This window comes from Anastrepha obliqua, chromosome 4 (assembly GCF_027943255.1).
Source record: "Anastrepha obliqua isolate idAnaObli1 chromosome 4, idAnaObli1_1.0, whole genome shotgun sequence".
Taxonomy (NCBI): domain Eukaryota; kingdom Metazoa; phylum Arthropoda; class Insecta; order Diptera; family Tephritidae; genus Anastrepha; species Anastrepha obliqua.
In genome coordinates this window covers 52452697-52475743 of record NC_072895.1, presented here as the reverse complement: position 1 = coordinate 52475743, position 23047 = coordinate 52452697, and the positions used below count along the sequence as shown (strand labels likewise).

Genomic DNA, 23047 nt, shown 5'->3' with positions numbered 1-23047 from the left:
TGAGGTTGAAATATCGAGAGACAAATAAATAAAAGCAATAATTTGATTTTCTGTTTTATTGTTAAACCGCTGTTGAGCTCACAAAATAAAAAAGACATAAACTAAATAATTAGAGGACACTATGCTGCTAAAATCTTTAGAATCAACTTGGAGAACCAGCCTTATGCCTGGTGTTTATTGTGTGCCTGCACACGCACAGAATAATTAAGGCCGGGTATTGTAGGAAGTGACAATTTTAGACAGAGATGTCCTTTGGTGTAAATCCGGATCGTTTTCGGTAATGTAAAGCGGACGGTTGTGAGAACGAAAATGTCCCGCCAATTGTGGTTGTCAGTCTGAAAATATTTTTATCGCAGGTCTTTTGAGTTTGACCTGCCATAGTAGAGCCAAACTTGTATCCAAATTTCGTAGGTGCTTGCTGATTTCATCTTCATTCAGCACTCTCTGGAGTTCACTTTTAATTACTACTCCAAACGTACGGGAAAGTACCACTGCAACGGATCTGTTAAGGAAAACTCCACTTTTTCCCAATTTTCTCACACTTTTGCTACCGTTTGTTGTGCTTATGTGATTATGGCATGAAAATCATGTGAGTAAAATTCCTATTGGCTCCATACTACAGCCATCGTGGAGCTTACTACTATACTGTCCCAAAAACATTTCATCAAACTACGAATATGTAGATGGTGATTACATAAAAATTTGATACGCGTTCGTCATAAAATATTTGCACTCTTGTTCGCCAATTATTAAGAGTCAAGAATTGTTGCACCTGAAATATTGCTGTACTAAAGAGTTAGTTAAAAATATCAATTATCCTTCGAAGGTAGCTCAGGGCAACAACGATTAATTTTTTTTTAGTAAAAAACTTACTATTAAAATTTAATGCTGTTTTCGTTTAAGCAAATGTGTTTAAGGTTAACAAAGCATTAATGAGTAGTGTCACTTGTAATTTAATAATTTAACAACAACAAAACTTGTTCACAGCTACAGAACTACTTCGGTAAAGAAAACTTGTTAAAGTAGTTTGTTTTACAACTGTGTTAAGTTGCACAGGGTTAACTAATTCTTGAACTTTATTATTTTTGTAAACTTAACAACTTAGTGGATAATTGCGTGCTAATTGCGCAAAGTCAATCAATACCTTGGTAGTTTAGTTGATTAAAAAACAAAAAATTTAAAAAATTGCAAAAGCAGACGGAAATCATATACACTGAGAGATACCAAAGAGTTGTTGGGCTGTCAGTACAACTGTAAGACAGATTATGAGGATAGGAAGAATATGAAAATGTTTCCAAAATAAAGCGGTATATGAAAAAGTAACTTAAAGTACAAAGTATTATATGATTCAAGGCAATACAACCATTAGGATGTTTGGTGGGTTACACTGCTTTCCAGTTAAAACTAATGAGAGTAAAATATCCTTATATATTAGTGGTCTTAAAGGAAAGAAAAATTCCTGGATCCGATGGAATAATATCTAAAGATTTAAAAAATAACATAACTGAGCTAATACTTGTAATCCCGACACCTATAAATCTTATTCTACAACTATCTTACGTACCGGAAAGCTTTAAAATATTTATAATATGCAAAATAAATCTAACCCTGAAAGTTACCGTGCAATAGCAAAAAATAACTATATTAAAAATAATAATGAAATGATAGTTAGAAAAGGTGATAGTACAAAAATATTACGTAATTCAACCACCAAAAAAGTTAAGCTATTAATAAACTCCTGCAAAATTCATAAGCCCGTTACATAACTGTCTCAAAAAAACTCAGCACAGCTTAGCCCTGCTGAAATAAATGAGCCATGCTGGAATAAAGGAGACTGCCTCAGATTGTTTCAAAACTATCTCGAACTAAGAAAGTTTCAGATGAAAATTTATGAAAAAGGAACCCCAAAGAAAGTCTTTCCCGCATGGTGTTCCCCAAGCTTCACTCTTTGGGCACACTATTATATTTAATATAAAGGGCTTTCAAAAGTGTCGCATAGATGTCATCTGTAAAATTTGTCCAGTAGACAGATGGTCAAAAATTATTTAAACTTATTATGAAACTGATAGATCTTTAAAAAAAAAATATCGCAAAATTTGTGATTTTCTGGTGGAAATAATCATCCAAATGAGTTGACAATTCAAAGATTGGTAAGAAATTTCTTGAAACTGGTTCTGTGGAAGATAGAAAAAGGACTGCGTGGTTTTGAATGCATCGGCATAAGTGTTGTGGCCCATATATATAATATATACGAGTATATACCTACATATAAATATATATATACTTGGCGTTTACACCCTTTTTGGCTGTTTGGCCGAACTCCTCCTCCTATTTGTGACGTGCGCCTTTATGTCGTTTCAAAAATGGAGTGACTTACAGTTTTAAGTCAACTCCGAACTGCAGATATATTTTTTATGAGGAGTTTTTTCATGGCAGAAATTCATTGCCTGCCGTGAGGCGACAGCTATTATAAAAAGTTGTTTTCACTATTATTTATCATTTTGGTGTTTTATGCACGGATATTCGAATCTGCGCACTTCCGACCACCATATACGAGTATACATAATTGCAACGAATGAAAAATTGTACCTATTTTATATAGTAACTTCACCTAAATTTTTCTGAAAGAAAATGTTACCTTTGGATAAAAAAATTTTTAATTTTACTTAATTATACTTTTTATTCACATCATTATTGGCCACCAAAATCAATCATATTTTTGTCGCTCTATAAAAAGTTCGATATCATTTTAAAAGAGCAATTCCACGCTTTCTTTTTCGCATGATTAAAAGTAATCAGAAATAATAAACTTTGGAAATGAAGGAAAACAGGAAATGAAATAACTTTTACAACAAAAAAAAAAAAATTCTTTTTAACTTTTCAATTGAAAAGTACGAAAAAATACTTTTAGAAAACAGATACTTTATTTTCTGCTAAACCAATGTCTCTTAAAAATTTAAAACAATTTGAAAATAAATTTTTAAATACATTTTTAATAGAAACATTTCTAAATTTTTTTTTTTAAATTTCAAACATCTTTTGTTTTCTATTAGATCGACCACTATTTGATTTACAATTCAAATAAGAAAGGCTTTTGCCAAAAAATTAAAATTTTGAACCTTTATTTCAGCAACCAGTAAATATTCCGTCCCCCTTTTTCACAATTCATTCTACTGTATAATAGACCATTTTCACAAAATTTCTTCAAAGGCATTGAAGCAATGAAGTTTTTAGCCAGGTACTCTGGACGTTCTTTGTCTCATATACATATATATACTCGTACATAAGCGAAAGGACGAATATAAATCAAAATTATTTATGCAAATTTGGGAAAATTTATTTTATTTGTCGCATTTTTAAAAATTACCATTGCTGAAAAGAAGAAAATACGGAAGACACCATTTTGTATAAGAAATGAGCTCAACTAAATTTTAAAACTAAACCTCGATCAGTAAAAAGTTACGGAAAAGAATTAGCTAAAAATCAAACAATTTAAGTATTTAGTTTCGGTTTATTATAAATCTGGTCCAAAAACTTCTAACAAATTATATGGGTAATGGGATCTCTAATGAAATGTTCCTTCTTTCTAATGCAAAAGGTACTTGCAAAAATTTACCAAGTCTAGCTGTTCTAGCTTATATTGGCAAAGTACCTATTAAAAAACTGAAAATTTCAGATATTTCAAAAGTAAAAAAACTAAACGAGTATCAGCAGAATGTGTAGACTTTTTTTGGCGAAACACGACAATGGTTAACTACAAACGAAAGAAATCCTCCAGGAAAAGATTAAAAACAATTAAAAAATTCTGGTTAAAAAGTTGAAAGTTTTGATGAAATTTTGAAAAACATTTAAAATATTGCAAAAAACTTTATAATTTGCTTTGGATTACTTTTGTTATTGCAAAAACTATATTTTTATAAAATATAAAAAACTTGTGTTGTGTTTATAATTTTGCAGTGTTTTTTTCAATTATTTAACTTTTTTAGAAACTAAATAATTTTAACTTAACTTACTACCTGAAGCGTTTAAACACCCAGAGTCCTCATTTTGAAAATTCATAAACAATTCATATCTTTCTACTCAGATCTACACAGCAATGCGCGCCAAAACAAATGCGCTTAGGTTAGACATCATCCATTGTATTCTATGAAATCTTGTAAGTCAATAGGAGCAATGCAACTTATCGTCAAATCGATTATTTTATCATTCACTTGCCAAGCAACTCCGCTCAATTTGTCATTATTATTGTCTTTCTTAATTATTGTATTACTACGTCAACTAAAACCGCAATATTTTTACATGAGCAGGTGCCAGCAATTGAACCACTATTGAGCGGGTGTAATTATTTATGTATCAGAAATCTTTGGATGTGATCAACTGCTAATTTGTAAGAATTTAAAATTCGGAGTCATTTTAAATGAAGTATATCAGGGTCAAACTATTCCAGTAAGCACAAGCAATAAATAACAAGAGCAGTAACAACAACAGCAATAGTCAACTAGCACCAAAAGAATGCAAAGGCAATTTAATAGTATTCGAGAAAAAACCAGCGTTTAATTTAATCTAATTTAAGAACTTTAATTAAATAATTCCTCAGTTGAAAATATTTTATATTTCCTAGTTTGTCAAGTATGATCTTCTACTTAATTCATATTAGTTAATTCTTTAAAAAGTTTGGCTTCTATTGTATTTTGCAGTTTCGAATTTTTTTCCTATGCATGCAATTGCTTTCAAATCTTACTCATTTTATTCATTTTTGCTAACCCCCGCATTGCAGGCGAACGCTATGACTTCATTATCAATGCCAATCAACCTGTCGGCGCTTACTGGATACAGGTGCGCGGTCTGGGTGAATGTGGCATTCGTCGCGCTCAACAGTTGGGTATTTTGCGTTATGCTCGTGGCCCCTATCAACCAGCATCGGCTCCACCAACCTATGATGTCGGCATACCACAGGGTGTGGTAAGTAAACGGCTTTTGTATTATTACATATTCTGCGATACGAAACCAAAACAAAAACAAAAAGCAAAAAACAAAAGATACGAAAATCATAAAAACTATAACAACAAATATTTCACGAATGTAGTGTCCATTCAGGGCATAGCCTTTAACAATTTATTTGCATATTTTTGTTCCCATTGCGACGGCATACATAAATATGTGCTTATATAGCAGATAACTGACTGTGTGCGCTTATGAAAGACAGCGTGACTCAAAGCGTGCCTTATGTGCGTATGTGTGTGAGTGTGTATTTTGTACTAAGTGATTGTTTTTCAACTCAGATAACTATGACTTCACACAATTCCGATCGTCATCTACGCTGGCTGTATACGTATACCTGTGTCTAGGTCTGAATGCCAGCCGGCTCGGCGCTCAAAGTAACTAAAAAAGCATTTTGAAAAAATAAGTAAATGAGTGTGAATGTAAAATAATGGTGGGCTTGAGTATCCGTATCGTAACAATGGTTAGCACATATTTTATTGTTATAATTTTTATAACAAAATTGGACTAATAGGAGTAAGACTGGACTAATCATAGGTTAGCAACAACTAATTTTCAATGATCATTTGAGCTAATAACAAATATTCATAAAGATAAATATTCAGAAAGATTAACAAAAGGGCAATTAAAGCTTGAGTCAGCTAACTAATTTTTTTTCTATATACACTTTTTAATATACTTATATATAGGGGTATCCAATAAGAGTGGGTCGATGTTGACAAGCTGTTGCGTACAACCGCTGACGTCATGTTAAACAATTGAGCAGTACCACCGGGGCACAGAATTAGTCACTGAGATTGCACTACTTGACACTGCAATGATTTCCTTGTGAAGCTTTCTAGAGCCCAATGTCAATATAACCAAGACTTATGTCAATATAACATGGCTTAACTCCAGCCGGTATCTGTGCAACAGAGTCTTTGAAAAGTGGACCTCTCGAATTTGTGCTAACGTGTGAAACCTTGGAAGGCACTTAGACGATGCCACATGCCGTGCCTAATGGCTTACAAAGTTTTTCAAGTGGAAAACTATAAATTTTTTTTATATATTCCGTTTCGATCCCTCCTTATTGGAACACCCGTACTGTAATGATAGCCCAAAAATTATAATAACGCATTGACCCAACGTATACTTAAAAATAAGTCAATAATTGCGTACGTGCCTTGAAGTAGCAAGCCAAATGTCAGCCAATCTACTATTTTCTAGTTTTTTTTTTTCATAAAAACATCCTCTCAACATGGCTGGGTGATGTTCTCAATTTACAGTGAATTTGTTACTAAAATCCGAGTTGCGGTTCATACCAGCCCCAAAAGGTGATATAAATAAGTCCGCAGAACATTCGAAAACTGTGTTGCCCTCAGTTTGCGGTAGGCAAGCCCGTTCTTACAGTCCGTTCTTACAAGCGCAGTTATCTTTTCACTATCTGGTATTTTACAATCTTAGGTACTTTCAAATCAGATAAAAAGCGAATAACTCTGTCACCGAGTTAAGAGATAAGAATTGTTTTGCAATTGTTTTGTGCTTGTATTCAAATTCCTTTTCGTTGACAGTTTTGAGTCAAAGCTATTTCTAACAATTCACCATCTCGGACAAAACCAGAAAGGTGTGAACACACATTGACAACTGTTATATGGGGGGTTTTCTTAATAAACTTTTGCTTATCACTATTAATTCGTACCCTTCGAATTCTTCTCATATACACCCCGTTTCAAAATAATAAGTACACCTCTATTTTTTTTATTTTTTATTCTGTGTATAAAAATATAATTTATACTACAACCAAAACCATATAACGCAAATTTTCAAATTTTGTAAAATATTTTTCAAAATTTTTTAAATTTTCATCAAAGCTTTCAACTTTTTAACCAGAATTTTTAAAAACTATCAGGGTATGCATTTTTATAGTTGATTGAATTTTAGAGTTAGTTTCGAGTGCCTACAAAATAGTGAAAGTTTTGGCAATTTATTTTTGACGGAGCTAAGCCCTTTCTTTCATATGAAAAAACTCGAGCATTTACTTTGTATAAAAGAAAATTCGTGGCACGTTAGCGAAAAAAATTTTCAAAAATCAACGCTATTTTGTATTCAGTTGAGACTTACACTTTATGATACTAAAATTTAATAGACTATAAACTACATACCCAAAAAAAATTCTGAAAATTCGAGTTAAAGTGTTGATGGAAGTTTGAAAAAAAAATTTAATAGTTTTACAAAGTTTGCATTATATGTTTTTTGTTGTAGTATGAACTATATTTTTGTAACAAAATAGTGGTATATTTATAATTTTGCAGCAGAGTGTACATGTATGAGTAGAAGTAGTAGGAATGCGAATCAGTAGAGGTTAGGGCTAGTAGAAACATTTTGTACTCAAAACCGACATTCATGGCTTATTCTTCGCTAGACTTAAGCAAAAGTGAATTTTATATGATAGAATTTGTAATAACACTGACCTATCGACTTTGCACAGGGTATATCTAGCGCTTCAAATATACAGTCTACTCTCTCCTAACGGACACCACTCTTAAGCGGACACCTTCCACAAATGAACACTTTTTTCAGTACATACCACAAATCCTTATAAAATGTTTAAAATTTTTTATCTTGAGCGGACAACTCCCCCAAAACATTTTAACCCTCCCATAATATTTCATTCACTTTTTTTACAATTTTCTCATAAGCGTACACCTCCTATAAATGGACACATTTTTCGGTCTCTTAGGTGTCCTCTTAATTTCTTGTAATTTAAACCAACTATAAATAAAAAAGGCTCGTGAATATTTTTCAATATCTTGTTTATTCGAGAGAAAAGGCCTTATTATAAACCAAGGAACACACTTTCATTCAAATATTATATCTCCAACGGCCGACCTTACAGTAACACAATCGATCAACCCTATGTTTCAGTACATTCTCATTTCTGCACTTATCCCAACGACGGCTCTTTTGTTTTCATGTTTCAACACTTGAATCGTGTATGGATTATTGGCAAAATATTTATTCTTAATGGTCATACACAAGACATAATCCAATGGAGTAAAATTGCAGCCTCTAGTCGACCAATTGACTTCGATTTTCGAAGGCAGTGCCCAAATAATCGAATTTAAGCACTTAGCGTCATTTTGTTCCAGGCAGATACCATCTACGTAGCATTCTCTTCAATTTGAAGAGACAAAAAATTGGTAACGATAACGCAGTAACGCTCGATAATGACTGTAACGGCGGCTTTTTGCACAATTCCGAAAAAAAATGCTCCAAAGATGACGCCCGCCCAAAATCTGCACCTGAAAGTAACTCTTAGTGGATGAATCAGCTTATTTCAGCACTGAAATATTACAAGTCTGTTTATTAACATAGCCGCCGGGATGAAAACGTCCTTCTGCTAAAAGCATAGTTTTGGATAAAAATACTCATATTCAACCAATTCATTGGGCGTGTTTTTTTTAGGTTAGAAGCGACCCATTTTGTAAATATCTAGCCACAAACTAGATTTGTGGCACATCTCGAATTTTAATTGGCTTTGAAAGTAAAACAACAAATCGATAATTCAAATTCCAAACGCTAAATAGGCCACCCTGTACATCAAAATTCGATTGAAACTCAAGCAAAGCAACCCCATACCAGACATATGTTTTTAAATGACATAGCGTTGACAGTACCCGGAACTCAGCTGCGGGTCCACGTATTAGAAAATATATATCTATAAAATGTGTTTGACGAAATAGCCCATAAATCAGCACATGTTACTCCCACCAACTATTTTTACATGAAGAGAAAATTACCTAGCAAATATCTTTGCTTAAGCAATCCAAGTTAATTTAGTTCAATGTTAAAGGTAAAACCATAAATCACCAAAGAACCAAAATACAAACTGTGGCCCTCGAAGTACAAACGACATTCAGCAAAATGGAATTCCATGATTACTTGAAAATATACATGAGAAAACGCAAAATATGTATAGTACAACTCCAGTATGTGCATATATCTGTAAACGTGCATATAATTGATTTATGCCAATCAATTTGTAAATACGATACATAAAATAATGCAAAGGTATTAGTAAATAGTTCTCAAGAACAATTGCTGCCACTGTTTTGTATTTGTATGGTAAATATACACATAATGGACCAAAATTGGTAAGCGCATAAAAGCAAGTGCTAGAATAAAAAAAAAATAAATAAAACAAAAAATAAAAAAAATAAAAAAAGTGCCTTAATACAAAAGCGTAAAAATATAAAGAAAAAAACCGAAAATATTTGAAAATACTCTAAAGCCAAGAAAAGGCGCGTGCTATTGTTTATACGCCTATCGTCTATTCGCCTGTTTGCCTGGTAAGTCTAAGACATTGCGATTTCCCACCACCACCACCACCAACGCTTGGTGCCTGTGTGACTGTGTTTCACAACCACCCGCCCTTCACTGCCCCTTCCTGCCAACCAGTCAGCCACATTGGCTTACTCGAAATGCATAAGATCACGCACCAATTTGTGCCTGCAATCACACACAGAAAACGTGAGTTGCAAAAAATAAATTCAATAACATTTATTTAAACAAATATTGTAAAAAGATAGATGGAAAAATTGCAACAAAAAAATATGTGTACAGCATTAGCAATTGTGAAAATTGTGGCATTTGCAACGGCTTGGTATATAGACAAATGCCAAATGCATATAAATAGTACGTAGCTGTTCGCATATAGCACTTTATATATAAAAAATTTATAATCGATTTATAATTTTGGTTTATGGCTAAGCGCAGGTGTGTTTTTACGTTTATTTGTAAATATTGTATATATGTATGTGTAAGAAAAATAGCATTAATATATGATTTGCAGCGCTGCATCAAATACTTGAAGATCCTGATTTTATTTTTGGTTCGCAAGTTGGAGGTTATTTATTATATTTTTCGAGTAGTACTGCTATTTTCAAAGTGCTGCTATTTGACAAGGGATTCTTAGAGCACCTGACGAGTGTAATGTTTGTATGTAGTTGTAAACAAAATACTTATTTTGGATGCATTTATTAGCAAATTTGTTGAAATAAAAACATTTATTGACAAATTTTGAGAATGTATTCGTTTCTTGTTTAATTTTAAAAGTTTTTTATGAAAATACATTTCATTCTACTACAAAACCCACATACAACCAATTTTCAAAATTTATAAAAATTAAAAAAAAATCAACAAATTTGCATTAAAATTTCGTATTCTCAAATAAGAATTTTTAGAAACATTTGTAGCATGCAGTTTTATATCCCATTGAATTTTAATCGAATAAAGTGCAAGTTAAAGTAACTAAAGTAGAATTTTTTCTGCTGACGATGTTGGACGTCCTCTTCCATATAAAACAAAATGTCGAGCATTCGTTATATGGAGAAGATGCACAAGACAGGCAACAAAGAAAATTGTCAAAAATCAAGGTCACTTTTGAGCCAACTGGAATTTGCACCTGGAAGTTGCGCCAAAACTCAATTCAATATAAATCAGCATGCCTGCAAATTTTTCTAAAGCTTCTGATTAAAAAGTTCAAAATTTTAAGTAAAATTTTTTTATTTCATTTTTTTATACCCATAAAATATAAAACTTAAATTTATACTAGATGATTTTTAAAGTGGAATGAAGTATATTTTTAATACAAAATTTTTTAAATTTTATAAGAAATTAAGAATTCGGCACGACTTGTTAATAACTCTCAGCACTATAGTTATTAAACGCACTGTTTATTACATTTATAAAAAATTGAAGAAACTAAAAGAAAGGAAGAAAACTGTTACCGCACAAAAAATATTTTTCTTTCGTAGTTAAAAACAAAATAGTAGCTGCGCGGGTTTTTTTTTATTTAGCTGGATAGTGTAATATAATTTTATTTCTTCTAAAAATACTTACTTTTTAGCAGGCACTAGTGCTAAAGCAAAAACAACAATTGCATAGGTATTTTTTGTAATTTGGTTCATTAAAATGTCGAAATGAATAAAAAAAAATTGAAAATTTTGATGCAGTTTGAAAAAAATCAATCAGCTTTCTACCTTGTTCCAGCAAAATAATAAAAAAATGTCAAAATCATTAGCAAAAAAAAATGTCAGAAAAGAATTATTGATTTTAAACTTGTATTTTGTACCTTATATTTTTTACCAACTCTGATTTGAAGCCTAACCTAAAGTGCACAATTTTGAGTTCTTGTTGTGATGCTGCAAAATTTATATTATTATTACTTTTTTGTATTTTTATATATAATTAAAATTTACTGATTTTTCTTGCTTAAGCTGTATAGTAAACTTGCTAATAAATTTTTCTTACCAATATTTTTCTTTACAATGAACCATTCAACCAACCAATCAACCAACAATCCCAACCAAAAATGCATAAACTCCAATATGACTTCACATCTTAAATCGTCAACCAAAATTTAAAACAATATAAACAAAACGTTTGGAACCAACTTTAAAAATTTTTGTAAAACCATACTCGATTTGATGTGAAATTTTGTATATATATATGAAAAACCAACCTCCTGGCAACAAAACCCCCCAAAAAATTTAACTACAAAAATGGCACAAATGTAAATAAATGCACCCCTCAATGCTTACCCTAAATGGAATTATGCAAAAAAACAATGCCTGAAATAAAAACAAAAACAAATTAAACGCGTGCAAATTGGATACAACGCACACATATGCAACGAAACCAAAGGTCATGAACCCATTGGACGCCCAATGTAATGCGCCAAGAAACGATGCTGTTTGCGTTAGTCAACTGAAAAGCGCTGTGGAAATCGATCGTGGCATTTTGGCAGAGAAGCCCGACGTCAAGATCTTCTTGCCATTCCGTTTCTACGTTTACCGTCCCGAAGAGTTGTTCCAGCCAAACACCTACAATCGTTATTTGGGTATGTTTCAAAGATTCTCACACATATTTTGGCACATTTGCTTGCAAGAACAGAAAAATAAATGCCGCTTTTATTTTACCACTGCAGTTGCTCCAACTGGTGATCATGTCATCTCGCTGATCGATGAGATTTCGTATTTGTCACCACCCGCACCACTTACCTCACAATTCCATGAAATCAATCCGGAACAATTCTGTAACGGCGATAATCGTCCCGCGAATTGTGGACCAAATTGTATGTGTACCCATAAAATCGATATACCATTGAATGCGATTGTGGAAATTGTGCTGGTTGATGAAGGTGAGTAATAATGCGAATTTCTTTCAAAATTTATATGATATTAAGTTAAGAAAAGAAGTGGGTAAAAAAATCTCTCCAACTGTTCCTGTGTTCACAGAAATAGCAGCGCGACATAATGCAAGGTTTGGACTATTTATTTATTTTTTATTTAGCTTATTTTACTTTTTTATAAAAATTATAGTTCAAAATACAGCAAAAACCATATAACTCAAAGTTACAAGCCGTTTACAAACTTTTTTTTCCGAAAAATCTGTCCGTTAGGTAGCGCTCTAATAGCGGTCGCCCCTCGACAAGCAATGGCAAGGCTCCGAGAGCGTTTCCTTCATGAAAAAGCTCCTCATAAAAAATCATTTGCCGTTCGGAGTCGTCATAAAACTGTAGGTCCCTACATCTTTTTTAGGTACCGTTCAATTGGAGATATTTCGAAAAATTGTGTTTCAAAATGTATGCTGCCGAGTGGCACTTACATCAAATCTCCGCAGGCAAGAGTTTATTACTTGATACTTATAACAGAAAATATATTGTCAATGGAGTCCGTGTATTCCACATTAAGTGTAATAATATATATTGATAAATATTGTTTGCCATGAACTGTCAGTCCGATAGTTTGACAGCCAATTTTTGATATTATTCGCGGCACCACAATTCTGCGTCTTAATTTAACTGTTGTTGTTGTTTGTAACTGTTTTTTCCGGATTTTATTTGTGTGAGTTTTATTTGCTTCCAATCACGGAAACCGTTTTTGTACTAAAATCCATTTAATCCAAAATGTTGTATTTTTTACTTTTTTGCTTTCTTTCGGCATCTTTTTAGAATTTTTTTATTTTAGCTCTTCAATGCAACGGCATCCCACATATATTTACATATATATATCAAGTAATCAAATTCCTCCACTTAAAAATTAAAATTTGCTTTGATATATTTCATATATGTCAGTCTAAATGACAACTGATTGGCAAAAACTGATTACATGTGGAGATGCAGCAAAGCAAATTCTATAATAATTTGTTAGTTTTTGATAAGCCATAGAATTTAAAATAAAAAAATAAAAAGTGTGTGTAGCGTTGTACACATAACAGAAGTGAAACTTTCAAGGCAGACATATCTAAATAAATTCACAATATTTGTAGAGAATACAAATAGACAAAATTTACAAAGCACGGAGAAGGGTCGACCGGTGGAGGTACACGCCGGACACAAACCGTGGCAACAACGCGCACTAATCCGAGCGTTTATCACCCGCACAAACGCAGCGGTTCCAGGACTCCAGCAACGGCACAAATTACCGCAAGGCAATACCAATAAATCCGCCGGAATGGATAGCACTTTATAGTACGCACAAGCACTAGCCAGGAAACGGAAAAAAGCCCCAAAAAGTAGGCACCAAGGAAATATAACGCCAACAAGTAGGCACCAAAAATATATTGCCTACAAGTTTGCACCAACAAACAAGCGCCAAGAAGGAGGCACTATTTTATTTCTCACTAGAAATTAGCAACCACAAGGAAAAACTCAGGAAAAATAGCCTAAAGTGTATCTAAGATATATATAAGGTATAGCTCCCTCTCTCCTTTTCCTCTACGTTATATCTTTTTCCCCTCTCGCGGAACTAAAATGCCCAAAACGTTGCATGTCCTTGAAATTTTACTCTTCATTCTCACTCGTCCATCGACGCCTAAGAAGTTTCACTTCAAAAAGATTGAAAAATAATGGTTTTTAGAGAAATCCCTAGTTGAATTATGCTACAGTGTCAAGGCACATTAAACAATTAACAGCAGTAGGGTGGCAATCTTTGTTTATCGATTTTGTCATTCTAGGGAAAATAAAATACCTTGTTTAATATACTTTGGCTGTCGATTTTAACTTCAGTTCTCTACCACCAAGAATGATAGAGAAGAAGATTGCGCCTTCCGAGTTCGCCGTGTCGTAAGAGCCCATGAATAAACAAGCAAAAGGAAGGGGACGACTTGTTTGTGAAGAAGAAGAGTAGGCAAAAGCAAGGGAAACAATCAAACACAAGCAACTATACGCACACACATATACTTTCTTGCCATGGCGTCTTCCACATAAAAATGGAAACAAACTGCATTGGAGACTTTACAATAGTTTGTGCATTCTCAATTTAAAACACGGGAGTTCGTTTTCATTAGTTTGATTAGTTCAAATCTCTCAAATTACAATATTACCAAGTCATTCACTAAATTTTCACAAACATGTTAATTTCTCTTATTTTTGTTTGTTTGTTTTGTATTGCGAAGAGAGCTGACAACAGACTTGTCAAAATCGCGAAAAATAAAGTAACGATTTTTTAATGGCGTCACCTTAAATACTCAATTCGCCTTGCTGTACCACTGAATCGGCCTCAATAGTATTACTGTATGAGCTACGCGCGTTTATAAAGAATATATATATATATAATTGGCGCGTACACCCTTTTTGGGTGTTTGGCCGAGCTCCTCCTCCTATTTGTGGTGTTCGTCTTGACGTTGTTTCATAAATGGAGGGACCTACAGTTTCAAGCCGAAATACACTCGGAGGTTTGCCATTGCCTGCCGAGGGGCGACCGGTATTAGAAAAAACTTTTTCTTAATTTTTGATCTTACACCGAGATTCGAACCAACGTTCTCTCTCTGCATTTCGAATGGTAGTCACGCACCAACCCATTCGGCCACGGCGGTCGAAAGTTTTATAATTTGGCAGCTTTAATTAATTTCTTCACAAAAAAGTAAGAATTTTTACATTTTAAATATATGTAAAAGTTTCTCTGCAAAGCAATTATAAGATGCTCATAGCAATGCACGCTGAATATGCCCATAGATTAGGAATAAGTTAACTCAAGCAGGAAGAAGCTTTGCGCAATAAAGAGCTGATTTTGAGCTTGATATTTCGAAAATTTTTCAATTGAGCTCCACAAAAGTTATATTATGAACTTATTGAAAACACTTTTATTTACTGGAAAATTAAGTTACTTAAGTGATGCTAATTTGGCTCAAAAACTTAACCATAGATAAATGAAAAGTATGTAATACAAAACAAAAATTAAAATATTGTGTGTATACATTTATTTTGCTAATTTGTTTTCTTTCATCAAAGTCTGACCCATAATTTCGCGCACAATTGTATATTCACGTCAAACTTAGCGCGAGCCTGTGCAAGAAATCGAATTCAAATTATCCATCCGCCTCAAATAGCCAGCCAATCGTTGCACCTATTCTCTATCTCTCCTTGATCGCTTGATATTTTTCAAAATCTTACATTATTACGATTAAAATACGTGTAGCTACAAATTTAATGCTAAAAATCGATCGTAATGATAAGCAAAAACCAAGTGCCTTGCAGCCATGCCAGGTGCCTCCCAACCGGATGCAAACAATCGTAAGGCTGCGGTGCCGCATAGTTTGTGGAAATATTATAAAATATACATATATATGTATATGAGTATTGTATCTCTTTATATATGTATGTATATACATATGCACATATAATTTGTAATTCAGCAGCAACGGCACCCACGAGCCAACATTTTATATTCAGCGTAAATTAACGTTTATGGTAAAATTATAATATCAGCAAATCAAATTGTAAATTGTGAGAAAATTTTCAAATAAATGATTTTATAAACAAAAACACGAAAAAATGGTAAAAGTAAGTGAAGCTTGCGGCACATAAAAAAAGCAAAATAACATTAATGCGCGCGTTCGTAAACTCCAACGCCTTCGGGCATTTCCGATACTAAAGCACTGCTGCGCACAGCGCTCTCACTAATTTTATTTTAGTAGCAGAGAAAACTGTTTTGTTTGGTTTTTTTTTTGTTTTTAATTACAAAAGCAACGGCGAAAAACTTGAAACTAGATCAGCGCTGCACTAAACCTAGCCCGTGTTTTTGCAGAAAAATATGAGGTAATAACAATTCGTATTCAAATAACTAATCGCCGTTTTTATGATACTTTGTAGCAGAATAACCGCAAAATTCGATTGAAATGCGTCGTTACTTCACCTTATATGAGTATGTAATATTATACGAGAAAGTAGTTAGTTTAATGCAGTTAAATCCACTTGCGGGACTCAGCTGAATATTCCGTTTAACCGAATTGGCTACTAAGGTCATGTTTTTCACCCTTTCCATATATAGGGTGGTTAAGTTTCAAGGGCCGATGTTGAATAAAATACAATTATTTTAGAAAATTATTATCATTTCTCTTTATTACGATAATATGGGTATAGCTCAATTACGTACAGAACAAAATATTGGCCAACCTCCATCCGAGGATCCAAATTTTCGAGGACGCTGAGGCATAATTGAGGTTCTATGCCGTTAATGTGCCGAATTATCTCATCCTTTAGCTCTTGAATTGTTGTTCTTTCAAATAACCCCAAAGAAAGAAGTCCAACGGTATCGTTGACGTTTAGGTGTGGTTCACATTCAACATCGGCCCTTGAAATTTAACCACCCTTTATTTGCGTACCTTAATATCGAATATTTTTAACAGATTGCGCTGCATAATATGAAAATAGACCTTAACTAAAAAAATTTGTTTATTATTTTGGAAACTAAAGAATTTAACCATTGAAAAAAAAATTCAAAAAAGTAACCAATCACTTTCCTGGTGATAAGTGCAGTCCGTTTTCACCATCTCATATAAAGTAACGAGAGTATGAGTAAGAACCTTTCTATTTCATAAATAAAATAGTCACAGTGAAGCGAATATTTTATATGGAGTAAATGCGCAAAACTGTTAGGGGAAAAAAATATATTATCAAAAAATCAAAGAGAAATTTGAGCGACTATAAACTTGCACTTTCTTCACTAAAATTTAATGAACTATAAAAGTGTGTATCCAATTTTTTTTAGTATTCTGATTAAAATTGTTAGAATTTTTATAAATCCCACAAAGTTTGAAACTTTGGTTTATATGATATTTGCTGTAGAATGAACTAAAATATTATAAAAAATTAATGTAAATTAAAAAACAAAACAGAAAAGTAGGAAAAACTGGTTCAAATAACGGATTACTAATTAGAAGCACACTGTGCACCGTACATACATTAGCGGACACTAAAATACACACAATTTTTATTTTATTTTTGCACATTTTAAATTTATGTCGAAAATATTTTTAAGCATATTTTAATATAAAATTCCAAAAACAATATAGGGCGTTTAGTGAAAACTGAAATTTATTTTTGAAATGAATTTCAAAAGTTTCCAATAACCTTCAATTAGAATATTTTTTAAGTAATATTTTTGATGCCTGACAGTTGAAATTAATTTCAAGAGAAATTATAACATTATTTTTATGTTTTTTAGTTTTATGATATGCGCCCATTTTTTTATAGTTCGGCATTTTTTTCACTTTTTTCACGACTTATCAATCACACACTCAAATACGATAATAATAAACCAAAAGTTAAATGGCAAAAAAAAAACATTTTAAGCTCAAAATTCAACTGTAATTGACCGCTACAGATGTCCGTGTCCGCTAGTGTATAATAACCCCGCTCAACAATAAAAATCATGCAGGGAAAATTGCACATGCATGTGGAACCATAGATTTTATTTTTTTTACGAAATTTTAAGTTTCAAATAAGGTTTCAATAAATTGCTTTAAATATTTACGCACAATCGATGATATTAATATTGGATATCAAACCTAATAGGATATATTCAGCTATTAAACAATTGTGTTTACTTTCCTACTTTGCTCTTCTTCCCATAAAAACTTAAGAAAATAATATAATATAACTTTCTTCCTATGAAATAAACTATACGCAATGCATCGAGAATCTATATTCGCCCTGACGAAGAGTGAACAAAAATATCAATACATGCCTACATTAAATTTATTTATATTATTTCTCTTAACTACATTTTCCCAATCTTCTCTTCCACTCACACCCACAAACATATATACAGTTCAACAACCCAACTTGTCGCATCCATTCCATTTGCACGGCTACAGTTACAGCGTCATCGGTATTGGTCGTTCGCCCGACACCAGTGTGAAGAAGATTAACTTAAAACACGCTTTGGACTTGGATCGACGCGGTCTGCTGCACCGTCAATATAATTTGCCTCCACAAAAGGATACGATACCAGTGCCAAATAATGGTTATGTTGTTTTACGTTTCAGAGCGGACAATCCCGGTAAGTTGCGTAAAAAGCTTTTCAAGAGATCATTTGGCAGTTGACACGTAAGACCTTTAGATTTTCTTCTTTAATAAATTTAAGCGTGTTCGAAATCATTTAACCCTTGCTCTGAGATATTATTTGATAATGGGTTCATGTAAATAATCGAACTTGAAGAGAATAATGAAACCATAATTTTAACTAGGCTTTCTGTTATAACAGTAGATATGAAGCAGGAACTAAGAGCCCTATTCTCGTGTGGCCAAAGAACCACTGTACCAGTTGTTATTCTTACAAAGGCTCAAACGTTCAATATAATTCAGTTGAGAAAAACACTGAGCACTATACAAGCAGGCCACAAATAAAAATAATTATAAAAAAGGCTGTTTTAATTAAACGTAAAGAGGAGGTAGAACAAAAAAGGATTTTGAGTGATTCTATGCCAAGTGTTCCCAGAATTTTGAACAAGTTATCAACATTTTTCTGAGAATTCGTCTATTTGTGTATTTGAGTATTATAAGAAATGAAGTGGAAACAATTTTCAGATTTATTTGATGTTGAAATTTTTGGTACAGTTTTGTAAAGTCAAACACTTTCGGTTTTTTCTAACATTTTGATTAATTTGGATTTTTAATTCTTTTAAATAAAATATACTTACTTGCTATATATTTTACATATAGAAAGAAGAAGAATTTTGTTTGTAATTAAAAAAAAAATATAATCTTAGCGAATGATAAAAAAGTAAGAAAAAATTCTGAGGTGGGTTGTCTTTTAAAAATTGCACACAATTATTTTTCCCAAAAAATTTTAATAAAAAAAATAGTAAAAAAGGTATACTTTTTCCTTAAAAGCCAAGCCAAAATTTTTTTTTAAATAATGAAAAAGAACCGAAAATATTTCACTTCAGAAGCCCCTATACCAAAACTTTCAACACTGAATAAAACTCAGAAACTCCCTCTTACTTTCTAATATATTCAAGCTTACAAATGATCCAATTTTCAGAAAAAATTATGATCATTTCCAAACCACTTAGATCATTTAATTGGAAATCGCTCTTTGGGAGAAGAGGGTTGAAGGAATATGTGATATGTGATATGTCTGATGAAACTCTTTTTGAGCCCTGCTTGAGCATCTTATCAATGTTGCCAATTTGGACAATACAGCAGGCAAAGATTTTAGGGTGCTCTAATTACATCAGTAACTCACAACGTTCCGGATTTCACTATTTGGAATTCGATTGCCTTTATTACCCAAGCTGGGATCGCTCTCAGCGGGTTTGACTACATAATCTATAGGTCTCCAGCTTATTTTACCCAGAAGATTCTCTCATTCAAAGTCGATTTATTTGCATAAATCCTAGTACAATGGACTCAGCTAATAATGCAATCCGAACTAGCATCAAATGCAGCTTCCATTTCCTTATGCTGTCTACCTTTATTTATCCGAAATCGGTTATGGTCAATCTGAAGACTGTAGTGGACATATTTATGAGTGTGCAGTTACTTCGACAGGCTTTCTTACTAGTGTAGTAAGCTGATAAACTTTCTTCCTGCTTCCCTCTACAAAACTCCTTACTTTATGAGCCTACACTGTGACAGTTTCTGTCATAAACATGGTGTAATACTTTGGCCTTTAAAAGGATTTTTGGCAAAGAAATTTGGGAAGTTGGGTCGCAAAGAAGAAGTTGAGGGCCCTCCCGAAAATTTACGATACTTATCCACTGTGTACATCATATTTAGAGTGTGAAGATACTACAGAGTATTTTTTTTCTGCTGATGCTCGGCTTTCGCTAGACTTAGATGGTACATTTTTGGATCAGATGTGCTGAGAATGGACGAACCACATTCTCTCGATATTAATTAACATTTTAAAAGTATTATTTAAAATTTTCAAACTAGCACGGCGAATTCATATAGCTTGGTAATACTAGAACAGCTGATTTGTTTTTCGCCCTTCGATTTGGTAGCTTGAATGTTAAAATGAACTATTTGGTTTACATACTGATTGAAATTCGTGGAATCGTACAAAGAAATCAGCGGATATTGAAATTTAAATAACGAATGTAACTTTTGTGTACTACTGCTCCCAGCTTGCACGAATTCGCCCCGCTTTTGTGCATGTTTGAAATATTTGTCCGTTTAAAATTGTTGGTAATTTTAATTCATCTTCTTTCTTTCCAACAGGTTTCTGGTTCTTCCACTGTCACTTCCTCTTCCACATAACGATCGGCATGAATCTCATATTGCAAGTTGGTACAAATGCCGATTTGCCACCAGTGCCACCAGGTTTTCCAACGTGTGGCGATCACAAGGCGCCCATACCGATTAACTAACAACATAAACTAACCTAAAAAGGTGCCAAATTCTTTCTAGACTTCTTCTAGCATATAGAAAATGAAAGGAAAATATAGTAAAAATATTAATATGTATAAACAAGCCACAAAAGAGATGATAAATAATGTACTTTGTACAAAGTATAAGAACCTCGAAAAGTAAAGCGGAAAAAGGCACAGTTTTCGTTAAAAAATGTAAAGCAAAAACAGCAAAAGAAAAAGAATAATAATAATTAAAAACAGAAGCTTTAGAAGAAAATAGCTAAATATGACAGATTGGTAAAAAATAATGCGTAATAACCGAAATACGGACTTCAATGAGAAAGCTTCCGAAAGCTCAAAAAATCAACAAATAATTGAAGCGAATAAAATTAAAAGCACAATTTAATTGCCTCGTACCTATGTACTTGAGCGAGCAACAAATTTCTAATCTACAAACAACCATTTACGAGCAACAACAACAAAAGTAACCATATTGTGCTTTTATGAGCTTTACTAATGCACAAGAATTCCCAACATAAGACTTGCGTAACACGCACACAAATACACTTTAGAGCTGAATGACAGGCATACGTACACACACACACACATACCCAGGGGAAAAGCGATCGCGAGTGGGAGAAGTGAAACGAACGAGGCCCCTTGCATTAAAACGGAGAAGGGATGTGAAAGCGGGATAAGAGAGCGATTTGAGCGAGCGCGACGATGATTTGTGCGCAGCAGTCATAAATACAAACTGTATGATAAATATTATTATTTTGTTTTTGTTTTTTTTTCTTCCTATACCTATACACCAAACCTACACCCAGCTTATGCTGCTACTTTTTGTAATTATTTCCACTTCCGTTTTTATTTAGTTTTTACATATGTTTTTAAGCTTAAAGATGACTGTAAAATAATTAAGTTGCTTCATTTTTTATTTGTATTTTCTAGTACCTTCTTCTCTAAACAAATTCTTTCCATATCCTTTACCTGCTCTCTTGCCTTTGATTTGTTGTCAATTATTTAATGTTTCCTTTTGTTTTAATAAATGTAGTGCTTAAATGTAAAAAAGAAAAAAGAATTCAATATGGATGTAAAAACTTTGTTTTTTTATATATAAATAAGTCTACAATTTTTTTTTTATTCATGTGTATGTAGAACACCGAAAGCTACCATTGAAACTGATAGCGATACTAGAGCCGAAATTGTTCAGAAAACTTTCACAATGTGCTTTCTTTGAATTTCAGTTTCGCACTAGACTTCTAAATATCTAAGTTACGCCCGCAACATTGCTACGGCGCCAATAAATATGCAATAATAACATGCACACATATGGAAATAGTATTAAAAGTATGCACCTAAACCTATGGGCGTATGCAAATACTTATAGAAATAAGTATGTGCATACTCAGGTTAACAAGCATACATACATGCATACTCACATATACAATATAACCAAATAATTATAGACGTGTTTGTAAAATATTTACACCGACTGTATGTACCTGGAGAGATGCTTAGATGGGAGTATCGCTAAATCCGGTACCATCGCCAAAAAAAAATAGCAATGACACAACAGCAAAGCACCAAGTTATTCTTACATAAATATTTGCTTAATATTATAAATTTAAAAGAATTCAACAAAATCTTTGTATAAACGAATCAAATTGTAATAAAAATATATTTGTAAAATAATTAAATTAATAAATAAATATAATTTTTTTAGTTAAAATATTAACGTCTTGGCTATGCACAGCTTATCTATGCACTTTTTTGATTATTTAACAGTAACAAAATTAAATAAAATACCAAATAATTTTAAAAAAGATATTTATATGTAAATACTTACATTGTAAATACTATGTAAATTTTAACTTCAAATTGTAGGTGGAAAAAAATAGTTCAAACTCTAGCAGAGGTAAGTATGTACCTACTTCCCAAGCTGCCCACATTAATAGGTTGACTGCCCCCATACAACCTATGCACCTGTGTTCACAATAATAACAGCGCGACAAATTGTAAAGTTTTGACTATTTATTTACTTATTTCTATTTTTTTTTATTGAAATATAGCTCATACTACATTAAAAACTACATAGCTTAAAGTTAAAATTTTGTATGGAATGCTTGTGTATTTGATAAACAAAAATAATTAAAATTTTTAATCAACATTTCAAACTTTTTAGTAGGAATTTTTAGAAAAATTCTGGGTATACAGGTTTGTAGCCCATACAATTTTGACACACTGTGCCAACTCAAAGTGGCTCAAAATACGATTTCTCATAATTTTGTTTTTTTGTTGACGGTGTTATGCATTTTTCCCCTATAACGAATGCTCGAAGTTTTGTTTATCTACATGGAGAAAATGCACACCACGCCAGCGAAAGAAATTTCTAAAATTAATGCGATTTTTGAGCCACTTCAAG

The 23047-nt window shown here is 32.6% G+C and overlaps 1 protein-coding gene across 1 annotated transcript in view; it reads left to right on the top strand.

The window, feature by feature from the left end:
- The window catches only part of LOC129244144 (uncharacterized), a 72936-nt gene extending 50660 nt beyond the window's left edge, over positions 1 to 22276 (top strand). The window contains exons 5-9 of the mRNA XM_054881760.1: positions 4778 to 4962; positions 11686 to 11881; positions 11969 to 12181; positions 18096 to 18326; positions 20492 to 22276. Coding sequence (XP_054737735.1) covers positions 4778 to 4962; positions 11686 to 11881; positions 11969 to 12181; positions 18096 to 18326; positions 20492 to 20640 — 974 coding nt within the window. The 3' untranslated portion in view covers positions 20641 to 22276. The remainder of the gene's footprint in view (positions 1 to 4777; positions 4963 to 11685; positions 11882 to 11968; positions 12182 to 18095; positions 18327 to 20491) is intronic.
- Positions 22277 to 23047: the final 771 nt, after the last annotated feature.